This window comes from Oncorhynchus clarkii, chromosome 4 (genome assembly GCF_045791955.1).
Source record: "Oncorhynchus clarkii lewisi isolate Uvic-CL-2024 chromosome 4, UVic_Ocla_1.0, whole genome shotgun sequence".
NCBI lineage: Eukaryota > Metazoa > Chordata > Actinopteri > Salmoniformes > Salmonidae > Oncorhynchus > Oncorhynchus clarkii.
This window is the reverse complement of record NC_092150.1, coordinates 69,351,336-69,371,541: the sequence shown is the minus strand read 5'-3', so window position 1 is coordinate 69,371,541 and position 20,206 is coordinate 69,351,336. Positions and strand designations below refer to the sequence as shown.

Below are 20,206 nucleotides of genomic sequence, written 5' to 3'. Positions count from 1 at the left end.
TTTTATGTTATTTTAATGGACAAAAAAATGTGCTTTTCTTTCAAAAACAAGGACATTTCTAAGTAACGCCAAACTTTTGAACGGTAGTGTGTATATATATATATATATATATATATATATATATATATATATATATATATATATATATATAAATTGCAAAACAAATGTGGTGCTCAAAACAGCCCTGAATGATGGGTTGCCATTGTCTGTGTATTTCAACCTACTACCGTACAGTATTTCTGCAATCCTCAGCACAGTGAAATGACAGTGAATTGCAGTATTATTTCTGGCCTCTGGGGGTCATTGTTGCACCATGTATGCAGTTTGCATCCCATACAAAACGAACTGAAAATCTGGCAGACTGCATATTTTCTCCTTGAAGCATTATGCCTCACAGGAAGGGACTATGAGACAGTATGAGGATGTGACTATGACTATATGACTGTTTTTCACCCCATTGTAAAGCTCTCAAACATTCAGTTCAGATTCAACTTTAAGAGGAAGACATGTAACAGATCCACAGATCCACTGAGAAGACTAAAAACGGATGTATGTCGTATTACTTCGCAATGCTTTCAGAAAACTATAGTAATTGTTGGTTTTCAGAATATCACATATTTGCAATTGTTTTGGTTTTGGAAGCACTGCAACACGCCGTGAGGCTGTAGGATGTTACCAATAATTTATTGGTGGGATGGCGTGTCGTGTATCGTTAAACCAATAGCCTACGCCAGAAACATGAATTAATTTGATTATCTGTCTTCGTTGTTTAAATTCAGATTTTGTTTGAACGAGCCGTACACCGATCGATCATCCTGGCTGTTTCCTCAGAATATAAACCATACTGACCCCTCTAATAAAAACACAAACAATGAGTAGAACATCACGAATTAATTATATGTATCTGAAGAAATTTCTGTATGCCATTTTCTCATAATGTATTTATTGTTATCATAAAAACAATCAATATGCGAAATTGGTTCTCATGCGCCACCTATTGGTTATATAATTATACCCGGAAGCAGGGTAATATATTAATTTCCGGTAATGTTAGCGTGTCTGGACCAATGATGTGTGTCTGGACTCCATTAGGGGGTTGCAGCTGTTTTGAGAGAAACAACAACAAAAACGGAGCGACTGAGGGGACTAGTTACCACAGAGTCAGTGCGTTCTCAGCCGGTTACTAGGGCTGAATCTTGGGAGCTAAGACCTCCTTTCCCACCCGGGGCTTCGCCGGCTTCTAATCACGGCCGCTCTCGGTGAGGAAACTCTGGCCTCCGCTTCCTTCTCCTCCGGCTCGGACACCGACGGAGCGTCGCCGCCCCCGCGGAAGAAACACCGAGCCTCGGCGGCGGAGGGAGCAGGAGAGCCCGTGGCTTCAACAGTTGCGACAGGCCTTTCTGGAGTTGTTTTGGGATTTACTACTACTTCTCCGCATCACCAAGCCACCTCTGCTATTCACTTTAACATAACCCCTGTCAACAATCTTAGCGGCAATAACATGCAATCAAACGGGGAAGGACAAGGACAGGATTCGGAGCTTTCCTGCCTGAACAGCGCACAAAACGGGGAGTCATCCTCGGCTGTGGGAACGCACTCCAATGGGGTTCTAACCAGCACAAACAATGGGAATAGTGTTGGAGCCGGACTGGGGTCTGGGACCTGTGTCGCCTCCACATCCTCGGGGTCGGAGGTTGGCTCCATGAAAAAGAAGAAACGACTTTCGCAGTCTGAGGAAGATGTCATTCGATTAATAGGACAACATCTCGACGGGTTAGGGCTAAAGTAAGTTTACACGATGTGTCATTCGAACGAAACGTTCCTGAAGTATACAAGCACATTAAATATTTGTACGTGTTTTGAGCGAAACTGCATGGGGGCAGTTTAACTGAATTCTGCGGTTGACGGACAAACATGGGGGAGGGGGTAGTTAGCTAGCAGGCTAACGTTAGTTGAAGGAGAAGGGGTCCATCTTGCACAATACAGAGTGGTAGCTAGATAGCGCAACTAAATGTTACCTAGCCTTCGTTATGGGGGTTATTATCACGTTTATACAGAATAAAAACACAATTTGTTTGGCTACATTTACCTCGAACCAACTTTCTTCAGTGAGTAGCTAGGCTAGCTAGTTAGTTGAACTATGCGTGTTGTGGGTTGTATTGACGTTATCTAGCGATATATTTTTTTACACGGATTGAAATCGCATTACATCACCTTGTAATCCAGCGAAACATCCATAATGACTTGTGTGTCTACAAACGTATAACCAACCATATGAGGTATTTAACCATAGCCTGTCACGAAGGCCGATTCAATTTGGCCTGTTTTATTTATACTGTGGCACCACGTAAAGTAGTTTTCTGCAACGAAATATCTGCATTTAGAGGATTGCGCAAAAGTGCGTAGGGAGAACAACAATAGAGCGGCGATTCGTTTTTCGTTGTATGTTATCCCTTATTTGTCCCTTTCGATGCTTTGGTTTTATTATTACATTGACATTTGGTGTTTACAAAGGGAACGTCGGTATAAGTTTTGCTTGATAAATTGTTGTAAAGTAGAAAACCGGACGGGTCATTTTGTATCCACTCAGTGGTTCTTATGAGTGGCGGTCGTCTTCAACGACAACAACCATTATCTATCTACAGCCCCCTTATCATACCACTGCACTGTTGCGTTTCTTTCGAACTACTTATGTGATCAGGCGTTGTCATATTTATTTGTCTGCAAATAAGTCTGTATCACTCATGTCAACAATGTCAATAGTGCAAATAAGGACATCGCACTTTACGTCAGTGATATTTACCTCGTTTTATCATTATTGGTGGCTGGTGAAGTAGTCAGAACGGCTTCCCCACTGGGGTATGGTTTCATGGCGGCGCTTGAATTCGCGTCTAACCAGCAGTTTTAGATTAGAAACGTTGGTTGAAACTAATAATAGATGGCGCAAGCTGAACCCATCAGGACTCGGCAGGAAAACGATATTTTGAGCCCTCCATGGCTAAATCGGCCCCTGTCACCATAATGAACTCTTAATGCAGTGTTCGATAGACCTAGGCTGCTACTGCTCGCCATTGTCTGCTATGGAACTGACGACCCAACGTTTCAAATGTGGAACGGCAAGTGAGAACCATGTCGGACTCAGCAGGGTGAAGCTGAAAACACTGCTGCGCCACTCTTCTTTGATACCTGAGGATGATGTCATCATGCCTTGGCGTCAGTACACCCCCTCCACTCCATTTTAGCACAGACACCTTTTCAGCACACTTATAGCACTCACAGTTGTCTGGTCTAGAATGATAACAAATGCCACTTCTCTTATTGGTGGATATGGTTTAGATGTTATGTTTGTTTTTCTCCCTCATTCTTTCCTTTGTCTGTCTGGTATAACATATCAGGTCCATTGTCTGTCTTGTTGGCCAACATTAGGCAAACGTTTGCTATAAACAAACATTTAGGCAATCAGTGTTTAATCCACCTCTGTGATCAATCGGATTTTGGGCTGACATTTCAGTTCCTTTACATTCTGTCTGTTCTTGTCTGTCTTGTTGTTCTAATGTTAACTTTGCAGGAAACATTGAGGTAATGTTTCCCCCCCTCTCTTCTCCGCAGTCAAACAGTGGACCTGCTGATGCAGGAGTCGGGCTGCAGACTGGAACATACCTCAGCCACGAAGTTCCGCAACCACGTCATGGAGGGGGAGTGGGACAAGGTGGGTCCCTGGTTACCATAGTTACACCTGCACCTATAATGCTATGCTTAAGTTTAGAGACAGTACCGATAACATGGTTCTGTTACTAAGTGTAAGTATCTATCACATGTACAACACCAATGTTAGTCTACATATGGAGTAGATGAACAGTGTTATTAATAAACATAGGTGCCAATCAATAAAAGATTGGAACTCTGTGAAACAAACATATATGTACGTTCCTAGTAAGGGGTCTTTAGGAATGTGTTATTTGATTATAAAACTAGCTCCTTTGGCTGAACTTTCTCTTCTACATTGACACAATGCTCTCATTCCAAGAGCCTTCTGTTTGTAAACATGTACATCATATTTAATTTTTTATCCCATAAATATACAGGTATAAAATGGCTCCACACTCCGTGAAAATGACAGTTTTTGACTTCCTACACTGAGAAAGTGTTGTTACTGGTGGTGCCTTGTAGTGGTAAACTGTTTTGATTTGCTGTTTTTGTGGAGAGGAAGTGCTGAGCCAACTATTTGTCTCCCCCTGCCCCTCTTTGTTTTGGTCCAGGCTGAGAATGATCTCAACGAGCTGAGAGCACTGATGCATTCTCCGAACGCTATTGTGGTAAGCCCAAACCTGACCTCATAGACATTCAGCCATGCAGTGAAAGGGTATACACAGGTTCTAGAACGGTTCTGTCCCAAACCTGACTGTTCTAGATTAGAAAGACGGTGGCAGGTAGCCTAGCGGTTAAGAGCGTTAGGCTAGTAACTGCAAAAGGTCACTGGTTAGAATCCTCAAGCCGACTAGGTGCCTGCAAGCCACTTAACACTAATTGCTCCTGTATGTTGCTCTAGGTAGGAACGTCTGCTAAATAATTTAAATATATAGTCCCCCTTTTTGAGGAATATCCTTTCTGGCTGTGGAATTTCAAGTGTTTCCTGGAATGCCTTGGAGGGACTGACTGGAATGTTTATAACAGATATCCTCATACATGGGGGTATAATATCCTGCATTTAGTAATTTGGTTGTCAGATGGTAAGTGTAGGGAATGTTTCTCAATTACATTTTGCCACCACTAGTATTATTTGACTAGAACAACAAATATCCATGCATATTCTGATGGAGCCCTGAAATAGAGTTCATATACAGGACCAGTCAAAAGTTTGGACACCTACTCATTCAAGCGTTTTTCTTTATTTATACTATCTTCTACGTTGTAGAATATTAGTGAATACATCAACTATGAAGTAACACACATGGAATCATGTAGTAACCCAAAAAGTGTTAAACAAATAAAAATGTACTTTATATTTGAGATTCTTCAAAGGAGCCACCTTGGTGACAACTTTGCACTCTTGGCATTCTGTTAACCAGCTTCATGAGGTAGTCTCCTAGAATTCATTTCAGTTAACAGGTGTGCCTTGTTAAAGTGAATTTGTGGAATTTCTTTCCTTAATGCGTGTGAGCCAATCAGTTGTGTTGTGACAGTGTAGGGGTGGTATACAGAAGATAGCCCTATTTGGTACAAGACCAAGCCCTATTTGGTACAAGACCAAGCCCTATTTGGTACAAGACCAAGCCCTATTATGGCAAGAACAGCTCAAATTAGCAAAGAGAAACAACAGGCCATCATTACTTTAGGACATGAAGAAGGTCAGTCAATGCGGAACATTTCAAGACCTTTGAAAGTTTTTTCAAGTGCAATCGCAAAAACCATCAAGCACTGTGATTAAACTGACTCTCATGAGGACCGCCACAAGAAAGGAAGCCCCAGTTACCTCTGCTGCAGAGGATAAGTTCATTAGAGTTAACTGTACCTCAGATTACAGCCCAAATAAATGCTTCACAGAGTTCAAGTAACAGACACATCTCAACATCAACTGTTCAGAGGAGACTGCATGAATCAGGCCTTCATGGTTGAATTGCTGCAATGAAACCACTACTAAAGGACACCAATAAGGAGGAGAGACTTGCTTGGGCCAAGAAATCCAAGCAATGGACATTAGACCGTTGGAAATCTGTCCTTTTGTCTGAGTCCAACTTTGAAATTAACTCCTTCAAGACTGTTGGTGAAGCTGGTTAAGATAATGCCAAGCGTTCAAAGGCTGGCTACTTTGAAGAATATACAAAAGTTTTATTTGTTTAACACTTGGTTTCTGCATGATTCCATACGTTTTTTTTCATAGTTTTGATGTCTTCGCTATTATTCTAAAGTGTAGCAAATAGTAAAAATAAAGAACAACCCTTGAATGAGTTGGTGTGTCAACTTTTGACTGGTACTGTATATCATTCAGCGCTTCTGTGATTTGTAAATTATCGGAGTTTCCTCTTCCATGGGTACAGCACGTTCATATGTCAACTAAAGAACACTGAGGACTGCAGCTAGACTAAATTATACTTATCAGACCTAGCTAGCTCATTAGGACACAGGATAGGCTAGATATCAAAATGGCCTCCTATGGCTTAGCTTAGTCTTGCACCTGTGGAGTTTCATATCACACTTACTAGCTAGGCTTGTTATTGTGAATACAATCAATTTTAACTGTAATATGTAGGCTATCCTATTTTCTGAATGTTTAAAAACAAATAGCTAGTTTTTGCCCTGCATTATACCAAGACTGCATGCAATATATACACACACAAAAGTATGTGGACACCCCTTCAAATGAGTGGATTTGGCTATTAGTCATTAGTTCATTAGTTAATGTGACGACTGTTGTTCATCGAATGATTAAAGTTTCTAATTGCGTGATTAACTGAATCAAGCAATTATTAACTCATTAACCTGGGGCACCATGGGAAAACAACTAGTTTTTTTATTGGATTTCTATTTCCCAAATTAACTCAAAGAATATCAGAATATCGATTTTACAACAGCCGCTAATTAACCAGTTACCTCTACCAATCACGTTCTGAACGTCGTATAGCCCGTGAATCTGCACGGACCCGGGTCTCACCAATGAGTTCGTATCACACAAATCTTAGTTTAATATTTATTTACTAAAAAGCTGAAATGATGATAAAATATACACATAGACAAAACACTTAATAGGCTATTGATTAGAACTTAGTATAACGGGCCAACACACTATGGCGCGTGTTACCCAAAATGGTAATCTCTGGAAGAGGTCTTCTGAGGATAGACAGCTCTGCAGCTCAGAGCTCACAGCATAGGAATGAAACCCTTTAGATACATGATTCGATGGGAGATGGAGGCTAGGTGGTTCGACTTGAATTCACCCACTTAGACACAGCTACTCATCCATAGCTTGGGTAGAAAATGATTTATTTGTCTTCAAACTTGCGTTGCGTTCTGGGTTCGTTGACTTTTTAGACCTTTGCTGCAGCTTGGGTCACGTAGTCTCCTGTGAAGTCTTTACTCACAGGTTTTATACCCTTGGGTCCGAAGTGGACGTAACCGCCTTTAGGGCAATTCTCCGGGCGTACCAAGTTAATGAGGCATGGTCTAGATTTGATTCAAATCCAATTTTAGACAACTAACTAAACATTTCATCTTCCCCAAAACATTCTCTTCGATTTTGATATTTTCCATACAACTTACAATGTATAAACATCAAACATATACTAGAAAAACCCTTCACATTACAATGTTTTCGTAATAATGTCGTCTATTAACCTTTTAATAACAAAACAAAAATGACATACATTTTCATATTCCATCTATTGTCATGACCACCATTGTGACTGACGGAAACCATTGTTCCAAAGTCCCTTTATTTCATGTTTAATGTTCTGAGGCTGGTTCTCCATAGTAACAGGACAAAGGAATTTGTCTGTGGCCTGAGATTTACCAGGGGTGTGAGGGGACATAAAACCCCCACATCTTCAGACCCCTAGATCTCTCCTCTGTTGGGGTTGAGAGATAATCTGTAGGGTTGTGGTCTCCTGTAACCTGACCTGATCAGGACAGTCATGACACAGCCATGGACAAACGTCAGTAGAACGGCCTTACTGAAGAGCTCAGTGAATTGTAGTGTGGCACTGTCATAGGATGCCACCTTTCCATAAAGTCAGTTTGTCAAATTTCTGCCCTGCTAAAGCTGCCCCGGTCAACTGTAAGTGCTGTTATTTTGCAGTGACAATGTGTAGGAGCAACAACAGCTCATCCACGAAGGGGTAGGCCACACTCAAAGAACTCGACGGCTGAAGCGCGTAGCAAGTAAAAATCGTCTCTCCTCGGTTGCAACACACACTACAGAGTTCCAGACTGCCTCTGGAAGCAACCTCAACTGTTTGTCGGGAGCTTCAGGATATGGGTTACCATGGCTGAGCAGCCTCGCACAAGTCTAAGATCACCATGCACAATGCCAAGCGTTGGCTGGACTGGTGTAAAGCTTGCCGCCATTGGACCCTGGAGCAGTGGAAACGCGTTCTCTGGAGTGATGAACGCTACCAGCTCCAATGCCTAATGCCAACTGTAAAGTTTGGTGAATGAGGAATAATAACCCTGGGGCTGTTTTTCATGGTTCGGCTAGACCCCTTAGTTTCAGTGAAGGGAAAACTTAATGTTACAGCATACAATGACATTCTAAATGATTATGCCTTTCCTGTTTCTGCATGACAATAACCCTGTGCACTGAGCGAGGTCCATACAGAAATGGTTTGCAGTGATTGGTGTGGAATAACTAGACTGGCCTGCACAGAGCCCTGCCCTCAACCCCGTCGAACACCTTTGGGATGAATTAGAACGCTGACTGTGAGCCAGGCCTAATCACCCAACACCAACTCCATGCTAATGTCCATGATTTTGGAATGAGATGTTTGACGAGCATGTGTCCACATACTTTTGGTCATGTAGTGTATGTCAACCTGGAATGGCTGCTCTTATGATTATGGTTGGCACTTGACGATGGTAATTTATATACCAGAGTCATAGATATAATTTAATATATATATATATATATATATATATATATATAGTTACCTCGTTTCTTGGGCTGTGATAGACACCGCAGGCCCATGATAAGACAGACTCCCTTTTAGTAATACCAGAAGTATCACAACTGACCAAAATACCCAGACTGGTTAACACTCTTGTTTGTTGTTACAAGTATTAACTTGAACAAGGAAGTGGCCAGTTACAACTGGCACAGTGAGGTCTCTGGGGTTAAGCCAACGCCCACCATGTGCCCCCAAGTCCAACCATAGGCGCCTGTTTACTCTCACCATGGCAATGCTGCCTGTCACACAAACGATGTTGGTATGAGTGCCTGCCTCCTTTGGAGCACAGGATTAGTCGTCGGGGGGTTGTTTTGAATCTATCAACACCCTTCCTCCCACTCATTTTCTCATACTTCCTCAACCCTCTCCATCTCCACCTTTCTCTTCTCCATCTATCTCTACCCCTTTCCTTCCCTCCCTCTCTCTATAGCGTATGAAGTTCCTGCTCCTGCAGCAGAAGTATCTGGAGTACCTGGAGGACGGGAAGGTTCTCGAGGCGTTGCAGGTGCTCAGGGGAGAGCTCACACCGCTCAAGTATAACACAGACCGCATCCATGTTCTCAGCGGGTACGTCATCACATAACAGTGCCCCCCACACACACACACACACACACACGTGCGCAGTCAGTATGCCGTTGTAGTCCCTTCTGATCACATCAATCAACTATCGCAAACAGGATTCACATACTCATTTCATCTATCACTTGATTGACTTTTGTTGACTACTTGACTTATGTTAATCATCAACTTTTACGCTGTCAAGTACAACGTGGACAGCATCCAAATAATCAGCATGAAAATCAAACAAAAATGCCACCTGCTGCATACAGATACTCAGTAGGTATATCAGTCTGTCCATTAGGCAGTTATTGAAGACATGGATTATAAGGACAAACTAACAACCAACTTTGCATCAGTGGTTGATCATTCGTCACATTGTCCTAGTTCAATCTGTGTCTTTGGAGTAATAACCAGGTTATACAGTGTGACTACAGTAAATACAGGTTAGTGATACTGTTATTACGGGTTATGCATAACAGTGATGTATCCAGAGGTGTGTGTTGTAGTCTGATTCACATTGTGTCGTGTAGGTATCTGATGTGTAGCCATGCAGAGGACCTGCGCGCCAAGACTGAGTGGGAGGGCAAAGGCACAAATTCCCGCTGCCGACTACTGGACAAGCTACAGAGTGAGAACACTGACATTTTAAATACTTTATTTGAATCCACAAATCACATTACATAGTAAAATATTTGAATCCACAAATCACATTACGTAATAAAATATTCAAATATTTCAAAGGTCGTTGATGCAAAAACAAAAAACAAAAAAGCACCTTTTCCTCCACACAGTTAGGCTGCCCATAACAGCTGGAACAGAGCAGACTACCTAGCCAGTTGTTTTGCTCTACTCTTAGGTAGGCCGGTAATCTGAAGGCCATGTACCATAAGCCTACGTACAGAACCAGTCAAAAGTTTGGACACCTATTCATTCAAGGGTTTTTCTTTATTTTTACTATTTTCTACATTGTAGAGCAATCGGGAAAGGGGATACCTTGTTTGTTGTACAACTGAATGCCTTCAACTGAAATGTGTCTTCCGCATTTAACCCAACCCCTCTGCCTTAATCGATATCCGCGTCTTCGGCGCCCTGGGAACAGTGGGTTAACTGCCTTGCTTGTTTTTTTTAACCTTGTCAGCTCGGGGATTCAAGAAGACATCAAAACTATGAAATTACACACATGGAATCATGTAGTAACCAAAAAAGTGTTAAACAAATCTAAACATATATTTTAGATTCTTCAAAGTAGACACCCTTTTCTTTTGATGACAGCTTTGCACACTCTTGGCAGTCTCTCAACCAGCTTCACCTGGAATGCTTTTCTAACAGTCTTGAAGGAGTTCCCAAATATTCTGAGCACTTGTTGGCTGCTTTTCCTTTACTCCCATCTCATCCCAAACTATCTCAATTGGGTTGAGGTCAGGGGATTGTGGAGGCCAGGTCATCTGATGCAGCAATCATCACTCTCCTTCTTGGTCAATTAGCCCTAACATGTTGGGTCATTGTCCTGATGGAAAAGCAAATGATACACCATCCCATCTGGTTTGAGCTTAGTTGGACTATCGCTGCAGAATGCTGTGGTAGCCATGCTGGTTAAGTGTGCCTTGAATTCTAAATAAATCAGACGGTGTCACCAGCAAGGCACCATCACACCACCTCCTTCATGCTTCACGGTGGGAACCACACTTTCGGAGATCATCCGTTCACCTACTCTGCTTCTCAAAAAGACATGGCAGTTGGACTCAGACCAAAGGACAGATTTCCACTGGTCTAATGTCCACGGCTCGTGTTTCTTGGCCCAAACAAGTATCTTATTATTATTATTATTATTATTATTGGTGTCCTTTTAGTAGTGGTTTCTTTGCATCAATTCGACGCTGAGGGCCTGATTCATGCAGTCTCCTCTGAACAGTTGATGCTGAGATGCGTCTGTGACTTGAACTCGGAAGCATTTATTTGGGCTGCAATTTCTGAGGCTGTTAACTCTAATGAACTTATCCTCTGCAGCAGAGGTAACTCTGCATCTTCCTTTCCTGTGGCGGTTCTCATGACAGCCAGTTTCAGCTTGATGGTTTTTGCGACTACACTTGAAGAAACTTTTAAAGTTCTTGAAATTTTCCACATTGACTGACCTTCATGTCCTAAAGTAATGCAGCATTGTCATTTCTCTTAGTTTATTTGAGCTGCTCTTGCCATAATATGGACTTGGTCTTTTACCAAATAGGGCTACCTTCTATGTACCACCCCTACCTTGTCACAACACAACCGATTGGCTCAAATGCGTTAAGAAGGAAATAATTTCCACAAATGAACTTTTATTTATTTCACCTTTATTTAACCAGGTAGGCAAGTTGAGAACAAGTTCTCGTTTACAATTGCGACCTGGCCAAGATAAAGCAAAGCAGTTCGGCACATACAACGACACAGAGTTACACCTGGAGTAAAACAAACATACAGTCAATAATACAGTATAAACAAGTCTATATAACAAGGCACAACTGTTAATGGAAATGCATTCCAGATGACTACCTCATGAAGCTGGTTGAGAGAATGCCAAGTGTGCAAAGCTGTCATCAAGGCAAAGGGAGGCTACTGAAAATATATTTTGATTTGTTTAACACTTTTTGCTTACTACATGATTCTATATGTGTTATTTCGTAGTTTTGATGTCTTCACTATTGTTCTACAATGTAGAAAATAGTAAAAATATAGAAAAACCCTTGAATGAGTAGGTGTCCAAACTTTTGACATGTATTGTACGTGGCCCAAACTGCCAAATATAATCGCCACCAACTTGCATTTGTATCGCAGGCTTTCCAAGCGTGACATTAGTGGCTGGTATTGAAGGAACTTTTAACAAAAGGCCTGCTCCATGTAACAATGGAATGAGCAGCCCACTTCCAAAATCAGCACTTCCTTCTGGTCTCCTCCCACAACAACAATATGACTGACTTATTCGGCATACAAGAAAACACATTTTCATCAAACCAGGCTCTTCTGACGAGCACGGTTTGAACAGTGCTTTGAGAAAATATTCACACTTTGATTTACAAGGTGGGATTCAAATGTATCTTTTTTTTTGTCAACTATCTACACAAAATAATCAGTGAAAGCGGAAGAAATTCTAACATTTGTTAATAAAAATGTAAAATATTGAAAAAGAGAACACATCTTGGTTTTCAACCCCCCCGAGTCAATACATGTTAGAATCACCTTGGCACCAATTCTTTCTGGGTAAGTCTCTCTAAGAGTTTTCCCATCCTGGATTGTGTAAAAGTTGCCCATTTTTAATGATCTGTCAAATTGGTTGTTGAACATTGCTAGTCAACCATTTTCAAGTGTTGCCATAGAAATTCAAGTAGATTGAAGTCAAATTTGTAACTTGCCCACTTTGGAACATTCACTGGCTTCTTGGTAAGCAACTCCAGTGTAGTTTTGGCCTTGTGTTTTTAGGTTTTTGATCTGCTGTAAGGTGAATTCATCTCCCAGTGTCTGGTGGAAAGCAGACTGAAGCAGGTTTTCCTCTAGGATTTGCCTGTACTTAGCTCCATGCTGTTTTATTATTTTACCCTGAAACTCTCCAGTCCTTAACAATTAACGTGTTTTATTGGATTTGCCCCAAACATAACACTTTGTATTCAGGACAAAAGTGAATTGCTGTGCCGCATTTGTTGCAGCTTTACTTTAGTGCCTTGTTGCAAACAATGTATGTTTTGCAATATTTGTATTCAGTATAGGCTTAGTTTTTTTCACTCTGTCAATTAGGTTAGTATTGTGGCGTAACTAGAATGTTGTTGATCCATCAGTTTTCTTCAAGCATATACATTAAACTCTTAACTGTTTCAAAGTCACCATTGACTTCATGGCAAAATCCCTGAGCGGTTTCCGAAGTATGCCTGTGTCTTTGTAGTGACTAGGTGTATTGATACACCATCCAAAGTGTAATTAATAACTTTACCATGGTCAAAGGGATATTCAATGTCTGCTATGTGTGGGTTACAGAGATTGAGGTAGTCATTCAAAAATCATGTTAAACACATTGCACACAGAGTGGCTATCTTATACACACACTCTCACATGGCTTCGCAGGGGTCTAGGGATGTACTTCAGACTGGACTATAGTTTAACTCCTGCCTCTGGTCCTTTTCTCCAACCCTCTCCAGCATACTTGCCCCCGTCGGTGATGCTGCCGCCACGCCGGCTGCAGACCCTGCTGAGACAGGCTGTGGAGCTGCAGAGGGACCGCTGCCTCTACCATAATACCAAACTGGACAGCAGCTTGGACTCTGTCACCTTGCTCCTGGACCACGTCTGCAGCCGGTCAGCAACACACTCAGGGTGACAGTTTCTGCCAAACACAGATGAAATGTGCAAAAAGAACTTAGCCTGACAACCCTTTTCTTTCTGCGGTTTTTACAGTACACATCGGTAAAGATGGTGGCAATAATCTATGCAGATATAAAGAAAAGCATGTGTTTTAATATAGGGTCTTTGTGTATTATAGAGTTTTCCTGACCCCTTGACCTGACTTGGGGGAACTCAGGGCCCACATGGTCAGGAAGAGCTCAGAACCTATGTATAACCATTGCATGTAATGCAATTACGAGCTGCAATTTTCTGAACTCGTTTTGTACGCCAGTGTCCTGTGTGTTTGGAATGGTACGTTTTTTTTCAGTCACTTTTGCGCACTAACAGGAGTTTAGTGGACATAAAATATCACCCTCAATCGTTTACCAACTCCCTCTCACCTGTAGTGCCTCTATCCTCCACTGTCCTCTTCATTCTATACCTTTCTTTCTCCACTATCCTCTTGTATTTTCTTCTCATCCTCCCCATTTTCTCTCGCCTTTTTATTTAAACCTTGGACCTTGGATGACCTCTCTCTCCTGGTTGACCATACCCACAGGAAGCAGTTTCCGTGCTACACACAGCAGATCCTCACAGAGCATTGTAACGAGGTGTGGTTCTGTAAATTCTCCAACGACGGCACCAAGCTGGCCACCGGCTCCAAAGACACTACCGTCATCATCTGGCAGGTGGACCCTGTGAGTACCACGCTGAGCCCATTTCCCCCACACCACCTGCTGTGTACATTCCCACTATATGCCATATAGGATGAGTCATCTCCTGCATTAATGGCAAAGATGGCCACTGCAGGTGTAGGCAACTAGATTCAGCCACAGGATGATTTTTGTTGGAGTGAACATAATTATAATTTGCACACTGCAAATTGACCGCAACTAAGCCTCTTGCAGACCCCTGATCCACTGTCTTCCCATTCGTGCTTTACGCTAACCCAGAGCCTGGTCTGTGTGGTGTCTAGGAGAGCCACCAGTTGAAGCTGCTGCGGACCCTAGAGGGCCATGCCTACGGTGTGTCCTACCTAGCCTGGAGCCCTGATGACACCTACCTGATCGCCTGCGGGCCTGATGACTGCTCTGAACTCTGGCTCTGGAATGTCCCGGTATGGCAATCCCCACACTTATACACACATACATACACACTGGGACATCCCTATATGGACAATCCCTGCGTGCCCACACACACTGGAACAGCCAGGTATTGCAACCCACACACACCGCCCGGCAACGCTGTCTGTTATTGCTGGTATGAAATTGGTGCAGGCATACACTGCAACCGTCCAGGACGAGGATTGATTAGAGTTAATTAGATAAATAGAACCGTCAATTCATGTAACTTATTGGCCAGATAGTTCCTGATTTTATTGGGACTGATAAAAACAGCCGTGCAGTGGACCTCCAGGCTGGGAACTCTTCAGTGTCTGTGTACTCACTGAGTGGTTTTTGTCCCCTGCTGGGCAGACGGGAGAGTTGCGGACCAAGATGAGCCAGTCCCACGAGGACAGTCTGACCAGTGTGGCTTGGAACCCTGATGGGAAACGGTTCGTCACCGGGGGACAGAGGGGACAATTCTACCAGTGTGTAAGTATTGGTGTGTGTGAGATCTATCCACCAGATGTACCAGTTGGTTCTTCCAGTTTGTCCTGCCAGCGTGTGAGTAGTGGGGAGAGTACAGGGTGATCTGTGAGGAGGATACAGGACAGTGGGGAGAGACTAATACAGCATTGAATATGGACAGGCTACTTTTAGATGTTCAGCTTGACACCTTTATTGATTAGCTGACTAGACAGGAACCTGCTGACCTCCAAAAAGATTGTCGGGATCTAATGCGTCTGTGTTTCTATTTGTGCAATTGCCAAAATGTGTGTCTGATTTTCTAGGGGCATGGGCGATACCGTTATGGACTGGCCTGTGTGTGATTTGATTGATTCCCAGAATCTGGACTATATCCATTTGGACCTATGTATTGATTGTGTTATGGTAGGACCTGGACGGTAACCTGTTGGACTCATGGGAGGGCGTGCGTGTGCAGTGCCTCTGGTGTGTGGGGGACGGCAGGACAGTGCTAGCGTCTGACACACACCAGCGGATCCGGGGTTACAACTTTGAAGACCTAACGGACAGAAACATGTGAGGGCTGTATTAATGAAAATATGTAAAGGGCACGTTGACAGACGTATTAATAATAAATGCATGATTTATATATTAACAAATGATACATGAGTTACTCAGTGTTTCCTGCTGTTTATTGTTTTATCATTTGTTTTATTAATACAAATTAAGCAATACTGGAGCACTTAATGCGCTCTGAATTACTAATCTTACATATAGAATTGTCTATGCAGATATTGAACAGAACACAGACTAGTAATTGATCATCTTTGTTGTGAATTTCTCTTACAGAGTTCAGGAGGACCATCCTATCATGTCTTTCACTGTTTCCAAGAACGGAAGATTAGCTTTGCTAAATGTAGCAACTCAGGTGAGTGGGGATATGGTGCCATACTTGAACACTGAAGTGTGTGTGTGGAGGCATTGGACTAGTGTCTGGGTGGGAGATTAAGGAGTTTGTGGCAATACTAATGGTTGTCTTTAGTGTCTAACTGCTCCCATTACCCCCCCACCCTACAGGGAGTGCATCTTTGGGACCTGCAGGACCGGGTGTTGGTTCGGAAGTACCAGGGTGTGACCCAGGGCTTCTACACCATCCACTCCTGCTTCGGAGGACACAATGAAGACTTCATCGCCAGTGGCAGCGAAGGTACACCCACAGACCCAACAGCAACCATTTTAGGCATCAACTACTCCTTATGCTCAGGATTGGGGAAATTACTGATATTGAGCCCTAGAACAATCATGTTCACCTCTGTGTCCCTCACTATGGTTTCATTCCAATTATCTCTCAAACACATGCAGAGACTTTGCCTTGCAGCATATAATAGGGAGATTGACCTTGCCACTTTTTTAAAATATTAATACCATTATTCTTCCTCTCCTCTCTCTTACGTCCTCCACCTTTCCTCTCCCTCTCTTACCCTTCCTCCCCTCCTCACTTTACCCCCTCAGACCATAAGGTGTATATCTGGCACCGCCGCAGTGAGCTGCCCATCGCTGAGCTGACAGGGCACACTCGCACAGTCAACTGCGTTAGCTGGAACCCCATCATCCCAGGCCTCATGGCCTCCGCCTCGGACGACGGCACTGTGCGTGTCTGGGGCCCCGCACCCTTCCTCGACACACAGGAGGTGGATGGGCTCAACGGTAACTACCACTAGCATTTTGTTAGCACAGTGGCTGTAAAACAGCAAAAGGTGTTACAAGTAATTAATGTTCCTCATCTTTCCCCAGAGAACTGCAGCAACATGGACAGTTGATGGTGACTTTGGAATGGAAGACTTTTTTCTCTTTTACCAACCGACAACAAATAAACAGCCAAACCAATCCTAGACCTAACAAAACAGAAATAAAAGTAAATCAGTTGCGTCTCATGACCTGGCAAAACTGTGGAGGTGAGGATGAACACACTCTTAGAAAACCAGGTCTTCATCCAGAACCAGTGACCCGGAAAATCCGATCCACTGGTACTCCCTGTGGCTTCCTCCTCCTCCACCCCTCTCCCAAACAAGGCCACAGCCAAACCAGGGGCTCTGCCCTGAATCTTCCCCTGGAAGCCCACCTCCTGCCTGGCTCACAGGCACGGTGTCCCACACCTGATCTCTCCAGACAGCCATTACAGACCAGCCGCACTAATTGGACCGCGTCTGTCGCTCTATCATATGTCTGTGGGAAGGGGGGGGGGGGGGGGGGGGGATATTGCAACTCTTTCTTCTATTTGTTTTTTATCTTCTCCTTCTGACTAGCTCTTTTCTTTGCACTTGAGTTGTTGGATGAAGGCTGAAAAAATGCACAAAACCAACCAACCGGCAAAGTAAAACGCTATGCTTATTTTGATTTTCTTTTTTTAACGATAGTAAGCATTTAACAGGTGAATCCTAGGTTTAAACTAGGACTAGTGGCTGTAGAGTGCTTCAGTGTGAACAATACGCTCTCAATTAGGAAAAGCTATTTTTATCCCTTGTTTAAAGTCTAACACGAACAAACTCGCTACAAAGTCTCACCCTCTGACTCCCCCATCTCCCCCCTCCCACTTTGGCTGTTAACAGCACAGCACATAGTTCCACAAGATCTACCTGTGGGGAGGGGGGGAAAGGTGAACTGTCAAAGGTGAGGGGTCAGTGGTAGCTGGTCTCATGTGAAGCAACTCTTGTGTTGAGTATCTCTCTAAGAAGGACATACTGTTGGCTGTAGAGGTCTGTACATGCAACTTTTGCGGTACACTGAGGACTGCATCTGTCCTTCCTCTTTGTATGTGCGTGTGCCCTTCTGTGTCAATGTGTGTCTGGGTGTGCTTACGTGTGGTTTGTTTGTTTGAGTGAATGCAGGTGCATGCAGACCTGTGTTTTTAGTCACACCAGCAGAAGATCATGCCCCCCCCCCGTGAAATTTTAAAGAGGCTTTTAAACCCATTCAGAATTAATCCAAAGCCCCATAGCGACATCTATCTGTGGAACAAAGAATACTTTAGAGCCATTTTCGAAAAATCTTTTTTTTTTTAGCTGGGGCTTTTCTTTTTACATTTGACTTTGCTTTTTATATTTCTCCTTACCACCACCTACCATTGGAAAGGCACTGAGGTATCAGAATTAAATCTGTTTTGTGGAGGAACAAAAAAGTGAATGACATGCATTTCAACGAGCTGTAAACTGTGTTGTGAGAAAAGGTTAATTTCATATGAGGAGGAATTAACGATTGTAGTGTTGGAGACAGAGGTTTAATGTTCCGTGTGTAGAATTACGATTTTTTTTTTTGTTTTTTTTAGAGCGTTCTACCCCCTAACACAAACACTCCACAAACTCACATGTATACCCAAAACACAACGCTGCGCTTTGAGGTCTACCCCAAGTCACACCTACAAACACTCAATTTCAATATGATCACCACAAGTCACAAGTCCATGAACCCTACACAGTAGTACAGCATTATTGAAGTTAAAGTTACAGAACCAAACAACCTCCCACATTCAAACGCACACAGGCATATAGCTGCGCTCTTATATACAGCCCATACGGAGCGAGACCGACTTCAACACAACAATCCTTTCCTTCTCTCCAGACCTCCTTATCAGTGGTGAAAGCACCATACAGAGCTTTCTTCCTCCAGATTCGGGGTATGTAATGACTATTTTCTGTGAACTGATATTACATGTTTAAAAATAACTGAATATTTTGTTACTTTCATTTTTTGGTCTTATTTCTTTTTTTTGGTTGACCCCTCCCTGTATTATCATATTAAAATATAACCAGACAACTGGTGTCCTCTTTTTTTAAAAAAATTAAATCCCGCTTATAATTCATTTTGCCTTTTGTCTTTTGGGTAAAATGTTTACCTTATCCACCACTTCTTACATGTAATCAGTAAATATGTGCACTAACACTCATGCCAATATAATATGAGTGTGGTGGGTTATGCTTTGGGAGTGTGTTTAAACTGTCTACCCCTCGCCTTTAAAAAGAGACTCTGTACGGTGATTCAATACTTGCATGTCTGTGGAATAAGACCAGGGGGATCTATTTTTGTGCCACTGTTGGTTGCGGTTGCCATTTCTGCCCTTACCAAAACGCTTGAGACCCAAAAGTGGCGGTGTGTGTGTAATTTCATGGTCTAAGGTTAGTCTGGAATGGTGTTTCTCCCATTCTTGACCCTTCCATCTCCTGGACCACTGAAGTGACTTGAACTCTCCATCCACACCTTATGTCATGTCTGAAAAATTGAGGCAAATCAAAAGTGAAGAACCCAAAAGCTTTCACAAAGTTATAATTCACCTGCTGGTGACATTCTATGTCTGTATGCAACTTGGTGTCTACTCTGTTCTCTTGAGTTCCTAGGAATTTTAATGATTTGATGATGCTAATAACTTTCTCTCTCTGGAGGTGGTAGGGCTTTTTGGGGGAGTAAGGGTTTTTGGTAGCAGATTAAAATGGTTATTGTGGGATGGGGACCTGTTTGCGTTTTTAATGTGTTATTACAAAAGTGATTGTACTGTTTTGTATTGTTGTGTAGGAGAAGTGTTATGTATGCATATTTTCAATAAACTTTCAGGGTTTTGAAAAAGAGCTGTGGCCCGGAATATCAAGGGGCTGGAACATAGTCACTCCCTAAGCACAGATACAGGATCAGTTTACCCTAGCCAATCCTATCCACAGTCCCTTATAATTATGAGGGGGTACAGAGCTAAACTGACCTTCGATCAGTGTGAAGGGACAACACGTCTCATCAGACTTTAGAGGAAAGCTTGAGTTCCCAGACTGAAAAGAGCTCTCCATTTTCCTGTGTTTAACTTTGTATTGTTGATTGAGTCACTTGAAAATTTGATGACATTTGGTGTAATTCAGAGAAGCCACATGGCAGGAAAGAGGCAAAATGTGCATCAGAGGGGATCAAATGCCAAATGTAGGGGTAAACAAGATCTGTTGCCAATAAAATGTGACTATTTTGACTAAACCATCTTGTTTGAAATACATTTCTAATTTGAGATGCATTTGTGGTGAAGCCATTTTATCGGCCTGT

The 20,206-nt window shown here is 42.7% G+C and overlaps 1 protein-coding gene across 2 annotated transcripts; it reads left to right on the top strand.

Annotated features, from left to right (window-relative positions):
• The first annotated feature begins 1,028 nt into the window (after positions 1-1,028).
• On the top strand, positions 1,029-20,140 carry LOC139407189 (WD repeat-containing protein 26-like). 2 transcript variants are annotated; one of them, XM_071150741.1, is made up of 14 exons: positions 1,029-1,785; positions 3,610-3,709; positions 4,260-4,316; positions 9,088-9,224; positions 9,749-9,846; positions 13,382-13,538; positions 14,125-14,263; positions 14,542-14,682; positions 15,041-15,160; positions 15,564-15,709; positions 15,983-16,061; positions 16,211-16,340; positions 16,646-16,840; positions 16,928-20,140. In XM_071150741.1, the coding sequence occupies exons 1-14, from the start codon at positions 1,502-1,504 to the stop codon at positions 16,951-16,953; spliced, it is 1,809 nt and encodes a 602-aa protein (XP_071006842.1). In that variant the 5' UTR covers positions 1,029-1,501; the 3' UTR covers positions 16,954-20,140. The 2 variants fall into 2 exon arrangements, with proteins under 2 accessions (XP_071006842.1, XP_071006841.1); XM_071150740.1 differs by having other exon boundaries at positions 1,032-1,785; positions 13,382-13,556.
• Positions 20,141-20,206: the final 66 nt, after the last annotated feature.

Excerpts from the sequence above, each read along its gene's own strand:
- LOC139407189 (XM_071150740.1), top strand. The coding sequence starts at position 1,502 with ATGCAATCAAACGGGGAAGGACAAGGACAGGATTCGGAGCTTTCCTGC. Across the intron at positions 3,710-4,259 it reads TGGAGGGGGAGTGGGACAAG|GCTGAGAATGATCTCAACGA; the intron begins GTGGGTCCCTGG and ends GTTTTGGTCCAG. Across the intron at positions 15,710-15,982 it reads GACCTAACGGACAGAAACAT|AGTTCAGGAGGACCATCCTA; the intron begins GTGAGGGCTGTA and ends TTTCTCTTACAG.